Here is a 20,073-nt window from a genome sequence, read left to right on the forward strand (position 1 = left end):
ACACAAACGCACACAAACGCACACACAAACGCACACAAACACACACAAACGCACACAAACGCACCCACACAAACGCACACAAACACACACAAACAAACACACACAAACACACACAAACCCACACAAACACACACACAAACCCACACAAACACACACAAACACACACAAACGCACACAAACACCACACAAACACACACAAACACACACAAACCCACACAAACGCACACACAAACCCACACAAAACACACACACAAACCCACACAAACGCACACAAACCCACACAAACACACACACAAACGCACAAACCCACACAAACCCACACAAACGCACACAAACCCACACAAACGCAGGTCCATATTCTCCCACTTTCACTTTCTTCTTATTAACAGCATAAAAACATGAGGGCAACAGTTTAAGGAAAGAAAAAAGTCCATAAGTACATAAAAGAAAAGTACATACAATAGAATGATCAAAATACGTAACATAGAGTATACAACTTCTGATTAATCTCCAAGCCAAACTTTACCTTGTTTCATGCAAACCGTTTAAGGTTTTGTTTGAAACGTTCCTGAACGTAGCCAGCAAAGATACTCACTAGTTTTAGAATGACAATTAAAAGTAATGCATCAAATACATCATTGTATCACCAAAAAAATCCCCCACTGATTAATAAATCTGGTGTGTCTGGCAGCGTGTTGATGTAATACTTTCACAGAGTTATTTGACAGAAACAACCGTTAACATAGTCTTTCAAAAAGGCTTTTGGGGCAGCCGTGGCCTACTGGTTAGCACTTCGGACTTGTAACCGGAGGGTTGCCGGTTCGAACCCCGACCAGTAGGTACGGCTGAAGTGCCCTTGAGCAAAGCACCTAACTCCCCACTGCTTCACTGCTGCCACTGTTGTTGCAGGCAGCTCACTGCGCCGGGATTAGTGTGTGCTCCACCTCACTGTGTGTTCACTAATTCACGGATTGGGATAAATGCAGAGACCAAATTTCCCTCACGGGATCAAAAGAGTATATATACTTATAACCCTTCACTGCTCCCCGAGCACCGCTGTTGATGCAGGCAGCTCACTGCACCGGGATTAGTGTGTGCTCCACCTCACTGTGTGTTCACTAATTCACGGATTGGGATAAATGCAGAGACCAAATTTCCCTCACGGGATCAAAAGAGTATATATACTTATAACCCTTCACTGCTCCCCGAGCACCGCTGTTGCAGGCAGCTCACTGCGCCGAGATTAGTGTGTGCTTCACCTCACTGTGTGCTGTGTGTGTTTCACTAATTCACGGATTGGGATAAATGCAGAGACCAAATTACTTTTCCTTATTCTTTTATATTACTATACACTATCCAGAGTGAATTTCTTTAATTTTTTACTTGAGTTATGAAGTTCAATCAGTACTTATACTTCTACATGCTTACAGAGATCTCTAGTCACTGCTGTTGTCGCTGGTGTTGCCATGCTACTGTAGGTGTAAACATGTTAGATTTAATATCTGTGACATATTCTTTCTTGTATGTTATATCTGTGACATATTCTTTCTTGTAAACTATAGGGGTGTGCATGTGTAAGCATGTGGCGTTTAAGATATTTGGATCTTGCAAATGCCTTTCTGGCCTCATTTATGTGGCTTCTCTCTAAGTGTGTCTCAGCATGTGCACTTTAAGACAGGACATTCGTGTAAAAGCTTTTCCACACCAGGCACATTTATAAGGCTTCTGTCCAGTGTGTATAAGCATGTGCCGTTTAAGATCTGTGGATGCTGTAAACGCTTTTCCACACTGGTCACATTTGTGAGGCTTCTCTCCAGTGTGTACTAGCATATGGCTGTAAAAACCTGAACGTCGTGAGAAGGATTTTCCGCAGTGGACACACTTATGCGGCTCCTCTCCGCTATGTTTAAGCATGTGGATTTTAAGACTTGCATTTCGCGAGTAGGCTTTTCCGCACAGGGCACAATTGTATGGCTTCTCTCCAGTGTGTCTTAGCATGTGGGTCTTAAGATTTGCCATCTGTGTAAATGCTTCTCCACACTGGACACATTTAAAAGGCCTCTCTCCGGTATGTATCAGCACATGTCTTCTAAGAGCTGATCTCTGTGTAAACGTTTTTCCACACTGGACACATTTAACAGGCCTCTCTCCGGTATGTATCAACACATGACTCCTAAGAGTTGACCTATGTGTAAAAGCTTTTCCACACTGGACACATGTATGTGGCTTCTCTCCTGAATGTACCATCATGTGGCTTTTAAGATATTTGGGTCTCGCAAATGTCTTTCCACATTGGCTGCATCTATGTGACTCTTCTTTACTGTGCATTAGCTTGTGGACCTTAAGAGTTGACCTATGTGTAAAAGCTTGTCCACACTGGACACATTTATAAGGCTTCTGTCCAGTGTGTGTAAGCACGTGGTGATTTGGATCTGCGGGAGCTCTAAATCCTTTTCCACACTGGGCAGATTTGCGAGGCTTTTTGCCCATGTGGGTTTTCAGAGCTGACATACGTGTTTGTTTAACTCTAGTGTGTGTTCTCTGGTGTTTCTTGAGATCTGTCGGGGTTGTGAAACTCTTCCTGCAGGCTTTGCAGTGGTACAGCCTTCCTTTAGGGTGTAGGGTGAATTCAGCGTTCTGTCCATGATCTTCTTGTGGGTGTTCAAACACATCTGAAAAAGTCACCATATGCACTTAATCTGGGCTCACATTACAGGATTTTAAAATCATATGGTTTCAAAATCAGACGGAAACACACAAACACACATTAAGATAATCTCAACCGATAATCTTTTCTCTACGATTGAAACGCATACACGCTACAAGATCTGAATCCAATTAAATGGGAATTAAATGGGTAATTTCTGATTGGACAAGAGGAATTCCATGAGGGGAGGTATTCAAGGACATATTGCATTGGCAGTAGCGATGCACGATATATCAGCGGCCGATATATTATTGGCCGATAAGTGAAAAAATGAACATTTTATTATCGGTCTGATAACAGAATTCTCGCCGATAATTTGCACCGATATTTTTTAAAGTCCTAATTTAGGCCTACGTAAGGTCCGTCTGGCTACACTGAGCTACTTGAGCTTGGTTATACTTTTTCCTCATTATAATGTCAGCGGTGTGAATGTATTTCACCACTCTAACAAAATCTGTGGATATGCGTTCATTTGGGAATCTGTGCATCTCAAAAGTGTCTCGTGAATGATCCGCCATTTAACCTTACCAGAGCGGAGCTCAGCCCTATCTAGAGCCGTCTTGTGCTGGTGTGTTTGCACTTTACCGCGCTGATCGGGGAAACAAATAAGCAAACTCGTTAGTGGGACGAGTACATAAGTAGGCCTAGTTTTAAGTTGTGTTTTAGTATTATATTTGCATTACGTTAGCTTGGGTTTTGTATTACTACCTAGAAATATGCTAACCATTCCTGCTTAAGTTCCAGACAGGTCATCATAATAAGTTATTAAAACCTTCGGGGCTAACCCCTTTCATTTCTGCTGCAGTAGGTTGTGCGCAACAGAGTAGACGGACATAAGATACAGTCTGAGGAGTTGCAGCTTTATTCAGTTGAAACTAAACCCAAGTTTCCCTCACAAACTCTGATTTGGTCACTATACTGTAGCTTATTCCCAGCTGAGCCGTTTATGAGCGTTTAGTCCTAAATGAAAACGATTCATACTCTCTAGCCACTCACTCGCAATTCACTGACGTCAGGTTCAGTTAAAGGAGCCACACATACTGTAGGGCTAGGCTACTGTTATGTTGTTGACTGCCGCACTATTGAGGACTACTACGAGTTCTGTCCATCATTTGGTGGTAGGTAAAATTACTGCAGGGCAATTCCATGGAAAATTACATTTTTGGTAACATCCATAACGCCAATAAAATGTGATGGTATGATATGATGTGAATGATTACATGAAATTTGAACTTTTGCTATTTTTGGCTAAAGAATGTAAATGAGAAAAAATGCACAAAAAATGAATGCCATCATTCACATCATACAAATGCCAAGGCATTTCACTGGCGTTATGGATGTGACAAAAAGTCTATTTTCCGTGGAATTGCCCTGCAATAAAATTATGCTTATTAAATGCTTTCCCCAAATCACTTTTCACAATTTTTTTTCCAAGAGTAATATTATCGGGTATCGGACACAACAAACCAATAAATATCTGTTATCGGCCCTAAAATTCCATATCGGTGCATCTCTAATTGGCAGACATTCAAAGCGAGAAGGCAGAGATATCATAATGACAAATTTGACTATTGAGTCACAAAATGTAATGAATGGAATAGGTTGAATTTAAAGAGAACATTTGAGTTAATAATAATCATCATCTTCATTTGTATAGCACCTTTCATACACAGAATGCAGCTCAAAGTGCATTACAGTTAGAGCATGTAACACAATAATATAGTAGAGTCAGTCATTGTCAGTCATTCCTCTTCGTTGCTGTGGCCGTTTATGATCCAATCAGCAACATATCAGAAATATAGATAAGAACATGTAACACAATAATATAGAGAATAATCAGTCATTCCTCTTTGGATCATAAACGGCCACAACAACAATCAGCACAGGGCCGGAGTGGGGCCCCTTTTTAGCCCGGGAGTTTCAGGCCCAAGACCAGCCAACTTTTTCCATGGTGGTGGAAACTGGATTGATTAAGCAACAGTTCAGTCCTTACTATCCTGTAGTTTTTATTAGTACCATGGTTCAACAAATGTGTAAAGGTTATATAATTTACTTAAACTGAGAAATTAACAAAAATATTCCACTATTCCATAAGGATAGGTTGATAAGTTAACAAAAACAGAAAGAAATAAAGCATTTGAAATGTATTCTACTCTTCCACTAAGAGGCATATTGAACTAATGTTTACATGTTTTTCAGCGTGGGTAGGCCATCATATTGGTGTTTGGTGATGTAGCCTATAGCCTACTACTACTTTACTACACTCACTTCAGAGCAAACAAAGCATATAGGTTGATCATGTATATTACTGCTGTCATATACTGATCTTTCTTACATTAAATCATTTTAATTCATATTGTTTACTCTTTTATCCTCTCTACTTGTCCCTCATGGCCACCTCATTGCTAATTCTGGGCTCATCATTATCAGAGACTGGCTGATCTACTGCTCAGAGCCTACAATTTTTACTGCATAGCCACACAGATCAAGCTTGGGTTTTGTTATCAATATTTGCATAATATTCGCAAAGTCTATGAATCGCAATGTTGGATGATACAAAAAGGCTAATATTTTAATTAATTTAATACATTGCTTGCAAATAGGTTGACAACGCTAATGTCCAATATTACAGGGTAGACTGAGTACAGTTGAGACATGTGTACAGTTGAGACACCTTAAATATCTTGCTTGCACAGCAAGCCCAAGTTGTGATTTTTGCTATGCACATGCATATTAGTGCCCTCTTTGATCATGGAAAATTTGAACGACACAAGTATCTCCCATTTAAGGATATCGGCAAGTGTTTTTTCCCAAAGTAAGAATTTCACTTCACCATGCACCTTCGACAATGAATAGCTCATTACACTTATGTTACTGTTAAACGTAACTGGTATCATTACAAACATTATTCTGTGTCCTAAAAACTGCCATATTTTATGGCATTGTGCCATGTAAGGACGTTGCAAAATCTAGAGACATGTGAGGTGGTCAGCGGGGGACAATTGAGACACACATTGGATTGTGTTAGGCTACTTGAACATTCCATTTGAAGGCTACTGTTCGCTATCTGTTCCTGTGTCACATTTTGTTCATGATGTATTACTTTTAACCAACGCTAATTTAAATGAAATGAATGAATTTGAACTACAAACACTTTGCAATTGCTATGTTTTTATTTATTCAACTTTCCAACTAACGGTTAGTTAACTATACATCATTAAAGATGGGTCTCAACTGTACCAGGTAGGTGTCTCAACTGTACTCTATAGGGTACAGTTGAGACACAGTCAAGACAAAAAATGCACCTTATGTTTATGAGCTAATTGTGAAAAATATAAACTACTTATGGGTATTATTGATTTATAATATTTTAGTCTACAAGCTAAGGAAATGGCATGTGGAATATTGTGTGGAAAATCGCTTCTTTTCAGTATCTATTTTTTGTTTGATTTTGTGTGGGCAAAAAGTGTCTCAACTCTACTCAGTCTACCCCACAATAATTACGTTTCTAATCATTGCTATCTCTCTTACCAGTTGCCAGTGTCTGTCTTTAAAAAAATCTGGAAGCTTGGCACATTTGGCAACATCCTCCTCCAATGCCTTCCTTTCCTTTTTACCTGGCGTTTTCAGTCCCTCTTGGCCTCATACTATCCATCCTCCCTGACGCTTATCACTATGGTAGGGCCGGCCCGGTTATCGGTAGCCTATCTGAGAATTTGGTATGCTCAAATGGTAGGCTACAACCCATGCAGAGGCTGCGGTGTCTGGCATAGATTGCGGAACGTGAGTTGCCTACTTTAACTCATTGAATGCCAAGCTGTTTTCGGGAGCTTTGTCCTAGAGTGCCAGCAATCTAGACCATTGTTGATGATTTTTGTACAGCCACAGCATATTCTGTGTTATAGCTATGAACACATACAATGGCTCGATTAAAAGGTGAGACTTTAAGCTCTCGGTGGCTGCAAACCGTGTATTTCTACACGCCTCTGTTCCTGAGAAATCCCAAGCTAAACAGTGGCTAGTTTTCATCAAAATCGCGTTTTTTTTTCTAGAAATGGAGATATAACGTCTTTCATGAAATATGAAGTGTTGCCTGTTACTTACTTGTGTAAACTTTCCGGGAAGTGATCAGCGAGACCTGGCGAGACTGCCACCTAGTGATAGACCCACGAAAATGGCCTGGTTTTGACCTGACATGCATGCGTCACTGATTCGACCCAAAGCGGCAACCGAGTTATGATAAAATGTCCAGATTGTGCGTTTTCATGAGTTTTCGATCGTCATATATTTAATTTCCATTCATCACAGAGTTCCCAAAATCACATATAAGGTGTGTTTGAGTGTCTAGTTTCATAACTAAAAAAAAAAAAGGCTAAAAACGTAATATTACGTTTTTGGCACTCAACGCATGGGAAGGAAAGGCACTCAATGAGTTAAGAGAAGATAGACTATCATGACAAATGTAAATATGTTTTTCCTTGACCGGCCCAAAAGTGAAGTGGCCCACGGGGAATTCTCCCGATTCTCCATCCCGGGCCTGAATCAGCAACATTTCATAAATACTTAGTAGTATATATATATGGACTCTAAGCGGTTTGCTCTAGTATGTTCATTATGTGTTGTGATTATATGACTTTATATACAGACGTTTAAAGAACACAACGACCGGAATACTGACAGCCTTAACCCTTAACTAAAGGCTCTTTTACAGGCATGTTTTCAGGTCTTTTTAAAAAGATATTCACTGAACTCGCGATGTACAGAGGCAGGGTGTTCCATTAGGGCATAATGGAATGCTTTAGAAATGCTTTAGGGCATAATGGATGAAAGCAGCTTCTCCACTTTGCTTGTGGAGCACTTTGGGTACAATTAAATAATTAGCATTAGAAGATCTAAGTTTCCTTTATGGTTGATAAGATATTAAAAGCTTAGAGCAATATGAAGTTGCTATGCCATTCAGAGCTTTGTCATAACCTTAAAAATCAATTCTATAGGAAACTGAGAGCCAGAGCAGTTCAGCCAACACAGGGGTGATGTGTTCTCTCCTCTTGGTCTTAGTTAAAAGTCTGTATGAGTTTCAATTTTATATGTTTTTGGGGAGACCAGTAAAGAGTGGTCTAACCTGCTAGTGATAAAGGCATGGATTAGTTTTTTCTGCATCGTGTTCGAGTTAAAAAGAGCCTCACTTTGGTGGGAATAGGCTGTCTGAGTAACTTTACTGATATGAGGCTTGAAGCTTAACTCGGCATCTAAGATGACACCTGCCAGGTCCCAAGGTTACAAGAACAATGTCTCGCTTTGGTTTTGGTCCAATAAAAAGTACCTCTGTTTTGTCATCATTTAGTTTTAAAAATGTTTTGCTCATCCACTGATTAATGGAGGTCAATCATGTGATAAGGGAGCAAAGGCCATCTGAGTTAGTTGGCTCCACAGAAATATACAATTGGGTATCATCTGTGATAGCTGTGGAAGTTTACATTATGCTAACTTATGATGTTTCCTAACGGAAGCACATCTAAAGAGGAGGGGACCAAGGCAGCTCCCCTGGGCCACACCAAAAGGCAAGTCATGTTTTGCAGACACATGATCTCCTAGACTAACATAAAACTCTCTGCCAGTAATGTAGGTTTGAAACCAGTTTAGAACATTATTAGAGACCCATCCACTTCGCAAGGCGGTGAATTAGAATGTTATGATCAATGGTGTCGAATGCCACACTCAAATCTAGAATAAGGATTGAGACTTTTGAGTCAGTAACCAGTCTAAGATCATTGACAATTTTTACTAGGCCTCTTTCTGTGCTGCGATTGAATCTAAAACCTTATAGGCATTTTTTTGTAACAGTGGACACAAACACAATTGGACGTATTTAAACTTCACTATTTGTAAGTGGAACTGTGGTGCTTGTTATTGCAGTATTGTTAAAGGATGTATCTACACATGTTATTGCGGCATTGGTAAAGAATATATCTAGAGCTGTGTTTACCTGTGGCAGTTGTTGTGAGGATGTATCTACGTTTTATACTGCGGCATGGATAAAAAATATATCTAGAGCTGCGTTTACCTGTGGCAGTTGTTGTGATGCTGGTAAAGGGTAGATCTATGGTTGTGGTTACCTGTGGCAGTTGTTATTATGACATTGGTAAAGGATATATCTGCTTCTTATTCAATCTTAATCAATTTGGCAAAACGTGTATTGGAAATTGAAATCAAGGTGACAGGTTGAAATTTATAAATCACCATTTCACTCTTAAAGGGGACCTTGGCAACTATTTCAACTTAATAAACCCATTTAGAAATCATTCAAATGACCTGTTCCAGTGAAAATGGTGACGTTCCCCGCTCCCCTCGCGTCCCCTGTGGAAAACCAACCTTGCAACATTGGGACTACCGTCCCGGTAAGAGAAGCGAGAAACAAGAAACTCGTTTTAAATCGTGTTTCTTACCTTGTAACATCCACATAGTTCTGCCAAACTTATGCTAACCGTTTCGCTAGCTTGTAAACAAATTCATGTGTTTTATCATTACACTGTAATATCTTTACTTTTTTCCACAGTTTAAAATAGCGTAGTGCACAACTTCTCCAGCAGATGGGGAAATACAGCTAATCCTGCCAAGTTTCCCTTTAATACTTTGGCAATAATCAGATCCCCTTACCTCAGCTGCATATCTCTGGCCTGGGCTACATTCCCAGATATGTAACGTTATGCTATCCTCTCCCACACTAACGGATGGTGTATAACTTAGAGATAAGCGGTGTCATGCAAACTGTTGACATGGAAGAACGTTCTTAACTCCCAACGTTCTTAACTCCCAAAAAACGTCCTTAGGCTATTGTGGTTCCATTTATTTTCTTTATTTATAACAGTTTGAAAACATTGGAATAAAAAAATGGCTCTTAAAATCTTGGAATAGAAAATTATGGACCTGAGATTTTAATTTAGCTCAGTGTCTAGGGATTTTGGAACATCCCTTACCTTAACGTTTTCCACTACAAATAAAACAATAATGGCAATAATAATAATAACAATAACAATAATAATAACAACAACAATGACATAGTTTGAAAAAACTTGGCCTGATAAACAATAGGGCTATGCAGTACAGTGAAGTCTCCAAGAAAGTAACAGGCACGGAATACGGATCATTAGCTTATCAGGAGAATTAGGCTATGCTTGTCCATTCAGTTTCAAAAAAGCAGCCCTCTCTAAAATGAGCCTGGCTCTACTGCGTCGACCACGTCCAAGATGGAGTTAATTTCCTACCTAACAGAGAGCTTTGAGAGGCTACGTCTAGATGGCCTGGCTCTAGTTTTTAACAGAAATCTGAACCTAGGTCGCTTGGCAGTTGTCAGCTGTCATGGTAGCACAACTTCCATGATTCTGTGCATTTTAACCGAATAGGCAAATTAATATTCGAATAGTACATCTCCATTGGGAAAACAATTATTCTACTATCCGTGCTTTTAGAGAAATGTAGATGTAAAAACTTTTCCACACCGGGCTTCTCTGTAGTGTGATAGCATATGGCGTTTAAGACCTGCAGCTCATGATCAAGCTTTTCCACACAGTCTTTTACGAGGCTTACCCAGTGTTTGGAATAACGCCGTTTAAAAGAACGGCGTTAGGCAACAACGTTATTTTTTCACTAACGGGGTAATCTAACTAATTACTTTTCCCGTCGTTACAATGCCGTTAACGTTACTGGACGTTAAATGCGGTGCGTTACTATGCATTGATTGAATAAACTGTGTAATCCGAACACACCCTGGCTCACAGCTAGTGAGGAGGTGGGTTAATTACGACGTAAGCGATTATGATTGGCTAAGGCAGAGTCATGTTTCATGATAGCCAATCAGAGTCAGTGTTTTTACACACTTGCCAGCACACATGCCACACACACACACACGCACGCAACAGCTAAAATAGAGATTTGACGAAACAGCAGAGGTCAGGAGCAATCTGAAAAGTTGGCATTTTCAAGGTGGAGATATAAGCACTAATTTAAATTCATCAAGGCAAGAATGTACATGTAATTTGTACATTATGTCCAGGAGCGAAGACTTTGTCGACATCCGTTGTAAGCGACTAATTTAATGAAGCATCTCACACACGCATCTAAAGCTAGTGGCCAAAAACACCGATACCTCCACCACAGTTGATAGCTCGCCATCCACTAGCAAAGAAGGACTCGGAGCAAAGTCCTCCAAGCAGCAAAAGCTAGATCTTTCTGCCTCACAACAAAAACCTATGACACAGGCTGAAGTCAACCGTAGGTCTGTCGATGTGCAATATCTTGAATTTCCCCTTGGGGATCAATAAAGTATCTATCTATTTATCTAATAAATATTGAAAGTTATGTAGCCTACAAACACCTGTCTGTTCTACTCATTTCAACTGGCTGCTCAAAAAATCCAAATTCTTTTACATATAGCAACTTTTTTTTGAAACAGTAACGCAAATAGTTACTTTCCCTGGTAACGAGTTACTCTTATCATAGAGTAATTCAGGTACTAACTCAGTTACTTTTTGTAACAAGTAGTGAGTAACTATAACTAATTACTTTTTTTTAAAGTAACGTTCCCAACACTGGGCTTATGGGATTTAACACTTAACAGTTTAATGTTTAATGTCGTAATTGCTTCTCACACTGGACACATTGATAAGGCCAGTATGTGGCGTTGCAGTAAGCATGCGGCGTTTAAGATCTGTGGATGTTCTAAATGCTTTTCCACATTGTTGACATTATAATTATGAGGCCAATATTTCCTATATAAGAATGGTTGCTGAGCAAAGTCAAGACACAGCAACTCTAACTTCTGTATAATTTCTGGTGGTGCAGCATTATAGAACGAAATGCGGTCAAGGTGAAGGGTTATGCTGGAATTTACGACGGCATTGAATGCGATTCAGCCAATCATAACCAAGGACCGGAACTATCCGTTTTTGAGAAGTAAGATTTGCAATTATTGAAAAAGCGTTTCAACACAGGCACATTCATAAGGCTTCTGTTCAGTAGGTGTAAGCATGTGGTATTTAAAATCTGTGGATGTTGTAAAAGCTTTTTCACACACATTGATGGGGTTTCTCTATACTGTATATAACAAATGGAGTTGCAGTTGAAATATGTGAAAATATTTTTCCATACTGGTCACATTAATGAGTCTCATCTCCAGTATGTCTACGCATGTGGCGTTTAAGATATTGGGATCTTGCAAATGCCTTTTCACAGTGGGTACATTTATGAGGCCTCTCTCCAGTGTGTATTAGCATATGGTTTTTCAGATTTGAATTACGTGAAAAAGCTTTTCCACACTGGACACATGTGTGAGGCTTCTCTCCAGAATGTAGCTGCATGTGACTTTTAAGATTTGAAAGTTTTGAGAAACCCATTTCACACCAGGCACATTTATGAGGTTTCTCTCCAGTATGTATAAGAATGTGACGTTTAAGATATTGGGATCTTGCAAAGCCCTTTCCACACTGACCACATCTATGTGACTCCTCTCTATTGTGCATTAGCTTGTGGCCTTTAAGAGAGGAAATTTGTGAAAAAGCTTTCCCACACAGGACACATTTATAAGGCTTCTGTCCAGTGTGTATACGCATGTGCCGTTTAAGATCTGTGGATGCTGTAAATGCTTTTCCACACTGGTCACATTTGTGAGGCTTCTCTCCAGTGTGTACTAGCATATGGCTGTAAAAACCTGAACGTAGTGAGAAGGATTTTCCGCAGTGGACACAATTATGCGGCTTCTCTCCACTATGTATTAGCATGTGGATTTTAAGACTTGAACTTCGCGAGTAGGCTTTTCCGCACAGGTCACAATTGTATGGCTTCTCTCCAGTGTGTCTTAGCATGTGGATTTTAAGATATGACATCTGTGTAAAAGCTTGTCCACACTGGACGCATTTACAAGGCTTCTGTCCGGTGTGTGTAAGCACGTGACGATTTAAATCTGCAGGACCTCTAAATCCTTTTCCACAGTGGGCACATTTGTGAGGCTTCTCACCCATGTCGGTTAGCATATGGGTTTTCAGAGCTGAAATACATGTTTGTTTAACTCTAGCGTGTGTTCTCTGGTGTTTCTTGAGATCTGTCGGGGTTGTGAAACTCTTCCTGCAGGCTTTGCAGTGGTACAGCCTTCCTTTAGGGTGTAGGGTGAATTCAGCGTTCTGTCCACGATCTTCTTGTGGATGTTCAGACACATCTGAAAAAGTCACCATATGCACTTAATCTGGGCTCACATTACAGGATTTTAAAATCTTATGATTTCAAAATCAGGCGAAAACACACACACATTAAGATAATCTCAACCGATAATCTCTTCTCTATGATCGAAACGCATAGACGCTACAAGATCTGAAAACAATTAAATTGGAAATCATACACATCACATACAAGATGTCAAATCTCTGGAAAAAAATTAAGAGACCACTGCACATTTATTTGTTGTCATCCTACGGTCGCTGAGTGACGTTCGAATGAGTTGACGGTCATATTCAAATATGCAGTGGTCAATTCATCTCATTTGAATGAGTTGACGGTCATATTCAAATATGCAGTGGTCAATTCATCTCATTCAAATGAGTTGACGGTCATATTCAAATATGCAGTGGTCAATTCATCTCATTCGAATGTCTTTCAGCAACTGCAGGATGACATTAGAAAGATCTGCAGAGAGCTATATATATATATATATATATATTATATATAAAAATAAAAGGTTGTAAGTGGTTGTAAAAACAGCTAGAAACCAGCTCATGCTGGTAGAGCCGCTTTATCTGGTCTTCTTACAGCTCTTGCTGGTCTTTGCATACAGAATATATATACTGTATATGAAAAGTTTGGTTTTTGGCTCCTGGTTCCAAAACGGTGTATATATATATATATATATATATATATTTTGGAACCAAAAACCAAACTCTTCATATACAGTTAAGAACAAAATTATTCATACCCCTGGCAAATATTGATGTAATTGACCATTACATCAATATTTGCCAGGGGTATGAATCATTTTGTTCTTAACTGTACAGTATATGCTCATTTATAGAGATACTGGAGGAGCCCATCTCCTTGTTTATTGATTATCTGTTGTGTTAGATGTAGGTGTTCCGATACAACTGGAATAGTTATTATATGACTGACAGATATTCTATATCGAGCAATTAAATATTACCTGATTAAATGATGACATTATTTTATAAATCCAACCAAATCTCCTTTGTATGCACTGCCATTAACGTGCTGAATTTGCACAAGTGATGTCATCTTTTTAATCTGCCCCTTCTTTGCACATTTTGGACTGTTGCTTATCCTGGCCTCTCCATGTAGTGATCTTGCACTGTGTTTTATTTAATGTACTGGTCTTGTTTATCGGTTGTGACGCTCCAGCTTTACCATGCTGGGTTCATCACTAGACCTCTTGGTCTGTCAGTTTTTGGCTGCTCTTTTGTATTTGTCTCTCAGCCTGCAGGGGGAGCTCTAGGGTTCTGATGACGTGGCTAATTGGTGGCGTAATTAGGAGCCGGATAAAACCTGGACCTTGCAGTCCGCGAGAGACCTCTTGCTGGCTTGCTTGTTCAACATCACACTTGCGGCTGCGCTCCCCACTGACACATCTTTTTGCATTACATTTCATTATGCTGACATACACCACAGTTTTACATTGGCATACTTTGGCCGTGGCTTACTGGTTAGCGCTTCAGACTTGTAACCGGAGGGTTGCCGGTTCGAACCCCGACCAGTAGGAACGGCTGAAGTGCCCTTGAGCAAGGCACCTAACCCCTCACTGCTCCCCGAGCGCCGCTGTTGATGCAGGCAGCTCACTGCGCCAGTGTGTGCTTCACCTCACTGTGTGCTGAGTGTGTTTCACTAATTCACGAATTGGAATAAATGCAGAGACCAAATATCCCTCACGGGATCAAAAGAGTATATATACTTATACTTATATTTACTGACTTCTGTACATAGTTTATTTAATAAACCTATTTTGCGTTTAATATACTCTGGTGGGGTCTCCCACTTTTATGTTGTGGCGGCCTTGAGCCAGGAAGTCATGACACGGTGTTGAAATACTGTCATCATTTATTATCTTGTGTGTTGTGTCGTTGGTTGTGTGTCTTGATACCTAGCTGCAACTTAATTTCCCCCTGTGGGATAATACATTTTGACTTGACTTGAAATATTTAAATTCAAATAGATTTTACACAACAGAGAGGGTCAGTGAACAGATTTTTTTCTCAGTAGATGTCCTCCGCAGCAAAAGAGCTTCACCCTCTAAAGATGAATTTATGGTGGGACGCTGTAGCGTCAACACCAGTGTCTGTATCACACTCTGCTCTAAGCTCCAATCTTAGCAACGTTGTGATACCAGAAATGTAGTAGTCGATACAAATATCAATTAAATTCCACAATTCTACATACCGCAATTCTCGATACCACAATGAAAAACAACAACACAACAATGAATCTGATGTTTCATGATACAACAGTTAGGTCCGGTTGAACTATTAAGTAATTTCTGATTGGACGAGAGGAATTCCACTTTGTCGCCTTAAAGTTAGTGGTCACTCATTTTGCATCGACACAAACGTTCGAAGAGATAGGACAGAGATTTCATAATGACACATTTGACAGTTACGGAGTTAGAAAAGTGAATGAATGGAGTAGGTTGAATGTAAGGAGGACACTTGAGTAGATAGATTACAGCCTCTACACTCAACTTGGCCATTACTTTGTAACAGTGGACACAAAGACACAGTTTTTGAATATTTATAAGGGCGGGGGATGGATAGTGAATAACATAGAGATAGGTGGTGTCAGGGAAACTGTTGACATGGTGGAGCGTTCTTAAATCCCAAGTCAAAAAACTTTGTTAGGCTATTGTGGTTCGATTTATTTTTTTAAAATGTCATATAGCAATGCATTGACACATTGGTATGAAAAAAAAATGGCTCTTAAAATCTTGGAACAGAGAATTATGGACCTGAGACTTGGGATTTTAAATATCCCTTACCTTAATTTTTTTCCACTACAAATAAAACAATAATGCCAATAATAATAATAATAATAATAATAATAATAATAATAACAATATTAATAAGACATAGTTTGAAAAAACTTGGCCTGATAAACAATGGGACTATGCAGTACAGTGAGGTCTCCAAGGAAGTTACAGGCACGGAATACGGATCATTAGCATATCAGGAGAATTAGGCTATGCTTGTCCATTCAGTTTCAAAAAAGCGGCCCTCTCTAAAATGAGCCTGGCTCTATTGCGTCGACCACATCCATGACTGAGGTCACCAGTGATGCTAAAAACTCGCTCAGAAAACGCTTGCGAAGCTGGCATTGCCAGGAGATCTAAGGCTAAAGGTTTTAGAATCTGGTAGGCAGAACCCTGTGCAGCCCAAAACTCAAAGGCAGAGTCTTCATCGATGGGGCCAGACAGCTGCTCCTTAAAATTCCAGATTTCCTGCCTAACAGAGAGCTTTGATCGGTTACGTCTAGAAGGCCTGGCTCTAGTTTTTAACAGAAATCTGAACCGAGGTCGCTTGGCTGTTGCCTCTTCTCCTTCGGTGCTGCTGTCTCCTCCCTGCTCGTTGTCATCGCATTGCTCCTCTTGGAGTTGCGACGCCATTTGGGCGATATAATCTTCAGCTCTTTTCGAAAGCTCCTGAAGCTCCTGATTTTCCGTGAGTGCATCAGGTGACACTGATGGGTTTAGGAAGCACGCAGCAGCAGCGAGGGGTGAGAATTTGGAATCGCCGGGATCAAGGAAGCAGCCGAAACGCTGCTTCATGTCGGCCTTCATCATCTGTGCCAAGGAAGCCAGGTCCCTGTAACCAGAAGCCTCGGTGTGGGGAAACTCAGACAGATGAGCGTTCAGGTCCAGGAGGGCGGGCACCACCAGGGATAAAGACATTGTGTCGCTCTGAAGCATCTGAGTGTGCTCAGCGAAGGGGAGGAGCAGATTTCTGAGCGCCGTCAGCCTCTCCCACTCGCTAGGTAGTAGACAGTCCCAGCCCAGCCTGTCAGCGACCTGAACAAGCGAGTCTTTCACTTGGAGCAAACGTGATATTGTCAGGAATGTGCTAGACCATCTAGTTGGGCAGTCTTTGATCAGAGTGAGTCCACACAGCTCAAGCAGGTGTTCGGTTGCAACAGACGACTTGTGGAAGAGCCTGACCTGTACATGAGCCCTGTCGAGGAGTTGTCTGATACTGGCTTCTTTATGTATCATGTTTACCACAAGGTGCAGAGTATGTACAACGCAGGGAGTCGTCGCCATGGTTCCGTACCTACATAAATCAGACAGACAGAGAAAAAGGACAGACTTAATTAATCCTCAAGACTTAACTTAAGGAGAAATTCGGCCACACAGATCTCCATTTCTCGAGTGTAGCACTGTAGCTGCCAGGCAGCTTTAGCTGTTGGCTACAGCAACTCGAGTAACTGACTGTTCAACTGATTGTCATTTTTGTAAAAAACATACTTGTGACCTTGAGAAATGGAGATCTGTGTGAAAAATAGCCACATTTCTCCTTTAACACATATTTAAAAGCCACTTTCTGTAAGATTCAGGCAGATATGATACAAGACCCTTTAGTTTTCCTTTCAAACTCTGGCCGTATGCTTTGGAAGACTTCGTGTGAGAGTTTATGTGTGTGTGTGTGTATGTATGTATGTATGTATGTATGTATGTATGTGTGTGTGTGTGTGTGTGTGTGTGTTTGCACAATTTGCAGACAAGGTTAGGACCTGTAAGAGACATCTCTAACTACAGTCTGATGGGTCTGTCCTCAAATAAATAATATACATGCAGTTCTGGCCCATTCATCCACCTGCATCTCACTCCCCTAATTTGAATGACTTCCACACTTCACGGTGTTATGTTCGGTTACATTTGATACGTTGTTACTTCAGTATAATACATGACTTTTTGGTGGTTAAAAAACGCCGCCCCAGTATTTTATCATGACGTCTGAGCCAAAGACATGATACATGCTTTTTAGCATCTCATGCTGCAAACAAGTTTGGAGGGAAAACAAATGAGTTTTGTATCACACCTGCCTGAATCTTGCAAAAAGAGACAATATAACCAAGCATAGCTCAACTGCAGGCATAATCTAGCCTGATACTAAAAATGTTCATTAACAAACTAAAATAATTCACCTTTGTTCGTCGATAATCCCAGAGTCTTCATCCCTCTCCTCTGATTCGTCAGAGCTGTTGGAGTCACTTTGTTCATTTTGAAATGCTACAACCACATTGCTTCCGTTATCAGTTATGACAGTTAAGATCTTGTGTTTTGGTATTCCGTTATCAGTTATGACTGTTAAGATCTTGTGTTTTGGTATTCCCCAATCCTCCGTGCATTTGTAAACACAAGTCTTTACACACTCTGCAGTGTGTGGGTGGGAGATCCGGTCAAGTCTTAACAATACGTGCCTTGCTTTGTTTTCCTCTGTGCAAAAGTAACACGCACTAATTGCAAGAAATGACGCCGTAAGGCCTCTTTTGGTCCATATAGCCAGTCCAATTGTTATTCTGCGTACTGTGGCGAGCTGTTCTTTAAGTTTCTGTTTTTCATCACTGTACATCTTTTCGATCAAGTTGTTAATTCTTGTTTTCTTGGGCAAGGTAATCTTCTTATCCAGGGCCTCCAACATATGGACGAAATCTTCGTCCTCAACTAGACGGGCAGGTAGGCCGCAGCGTCCAATCCACCGAGCGATCGCTTTTTCTTTGGCATCTTGTTCAGACGAACTTGGTTTGTGTTTAGATGTCGAGGAGAATGCCGCTGTGATAAGGGACTGTGTCCGTTTTCCACTAGGTTGTTCTTTATGAGGAGTCTTTTCTGGGATCTGTTAGGGAAAAAAAGTATTGATACAATTACTCAATATACAAATATCAAGTCATACAGATTTAATTAAATGTAAGCTTATCTAAGCATTACTTATTACCATTGCAATACAGGATATCAACGTTTTCGAGATTTAAACTGATAACAAAATACAATTTGCCTATTATATTGACCCTAGACCTAGTGTCATCAGACTTCATTTATGAAATGCCACCATGCATAATTTTCATGGCATTGTATACTATGAGCATATATAAACATGATTAATTAGGTTAAAGTTGTCTTATCATTACAACACAATGCTGTCAATAGTTGCATGCTATGTTGTCATGACAGAAGTTTGTGTGTTCGTTTTGAGCTTTCCTGCCTATTTGAACGCAATGCTATTGATGAAGTCTCTAACTGCCTATCATGATACATAACCTATTCCTGTCATTATATCACGCGACATCAATTTTTAATATTTTTTGTTGGACAACGTAATTAAAGGTGGGAGGCATGTGCTGTCTAGCTAAACTGCTTTTTTAAGCTATGATGCTCAATGAGAAACCCTGCATGTTTAACTTAAAGTTTTTAAGTTAGTGACCTGAAGTGAGCTAATACATTAAAACCAGCCAATGTTTACCTGACTTGGCTAGTAACTTTTGAGTGTGTAAAAACCCGCATTACTGACAGGTTATTGGCTTACAAGCATATTTGCCATTTAAGTTGTCAGAGCCAACTGCCCAATAACATTGCTTATAGTATATAGTGGTCTTGGTTATAGTAGGACAATTGGTCACAGCAGTAGCTAACTCACCGAAGCAAAAAGATCAGGGTGGTGTGCCTTCAGGTGCCTCTTCAGATTGGTAGTGTTCTTTCCACTTAATTTAAATCCACAAGGCATGTCTCCATCTTCTTTCATTACATTGCATGTAGTGTTCCGTTGAGCTGCATCGTAATTAAAATGTACCCACACGTCTAGGCGTCTCTTTCGCCCAAGAGCAAGGGAGGCAGCTTGCAATGCGGAGAACGACATGTCGCCATTCTCTTGCATATGGCTGTCATTCAATTCTGCACACGTCCCTGGAACCAATGACAGCAGGAATGCATTGTTTAATTATTTTGAGACAAACTAAATGTATTTTCAACGTACGACAGTCACAGGTCTGACACACATTTAAGTCTTGTCTCGTCTCGTTAACGAAAACAAAAAAATATATTTCGTCACACTTTCGTTATCAAAGATCTATTTTTAGCTCGTCAACATCTCGTTTTAGTCATGGAAAAAAGGTTATTGAAAATGTGTCATCATGCTTTATGTTAACGACATTAACACTGATCATCATGAACATGATTCCATCAGACAGCCACCACCTTAACTAAAAAAATAACACTGTATTTTTTTAAGTCAGTACTTGTACTTTTATTCTAGTTTGGCAGTGTGTGCACATTTGCCATGTCCACTTCCAAGTGGGTGTAAACATGTTTTTTTAACATTTGTATATTATTTTCT

The 20,073-nt window shown here is 40.1% G+C and overlaps 2 protein-coding genes across 5 annotated transcripts in view; both read right to left on the reverse strand.

Moving 5' to 3' along the window:
- LOC125297292 (zinc finger protein 501-like) overlaps window positions 1–2,571 on the reverse strand; it is a 65,021-nt gene extending 62,450 nt beyond the window's left edge. The window contains exon 1 of one of the 2 annotated variants that reach the window (XM_048247575.1): window positions 2,514–2,561. The gene's annotated coding sequence lies outside the window, so the exon portion shown is untranslated. Of the gene's footprint in view, window positions 1–2,513 lie in introns of both variants that reach the window. The other variant, XM_048247574.1, reaches the window with a different exon arrangement.
- Window positions 1,276–20,073, reverse strand: part of LOC125297270 (zinc finger protein 501-like) — a 26,692-nt gene continuing 7,894 nt past the window's right edge. The window contains exons 2-4 of one of the 3 annotated variants that reach the window (XM_048247535.1): window positions 19,378–19,643; window positions 17,888–18,579; window positions 14,780–17,013 (exon numbers count right to left, since the gene is read on the reverse strand). In XM_048247535.1, coding sequence (XP_048103492.1) covers window positions 15,930–17,013; window positions 17,888–18,579; window positions 19,378–19,643 — 2,042 coding nt within the window. In that variant the 3' untranslated portion in view covers window positions 14,780–15,929. Of the gene's footprint in view, window positions 2,673–11,223; window positions 12,918–14,779; window positions 17,014–17,887; window positions 18,580–19,377; window positions 19,644–20,073 lie in introns of those variants that run through there. The other 2 variants (XM_048247537.1, XM_048247536.1) reach the window with 2 other exon arrangements.

Source organism: Alosa alosa, chromosome 7 (genome assembly GCF_017589495.1).
Source record: "Alosa alosa isolate M-15738 ecotype Scorff River chromosome 7, AALO_Geno_1.1, whole genome shotgun sequence".
Lineage (NCBI taxonomy): Eukaryota > Metazoa > Chordata > Actinopteri > Clupeiformes > Clupeidae > Alosa > Alosa alosa.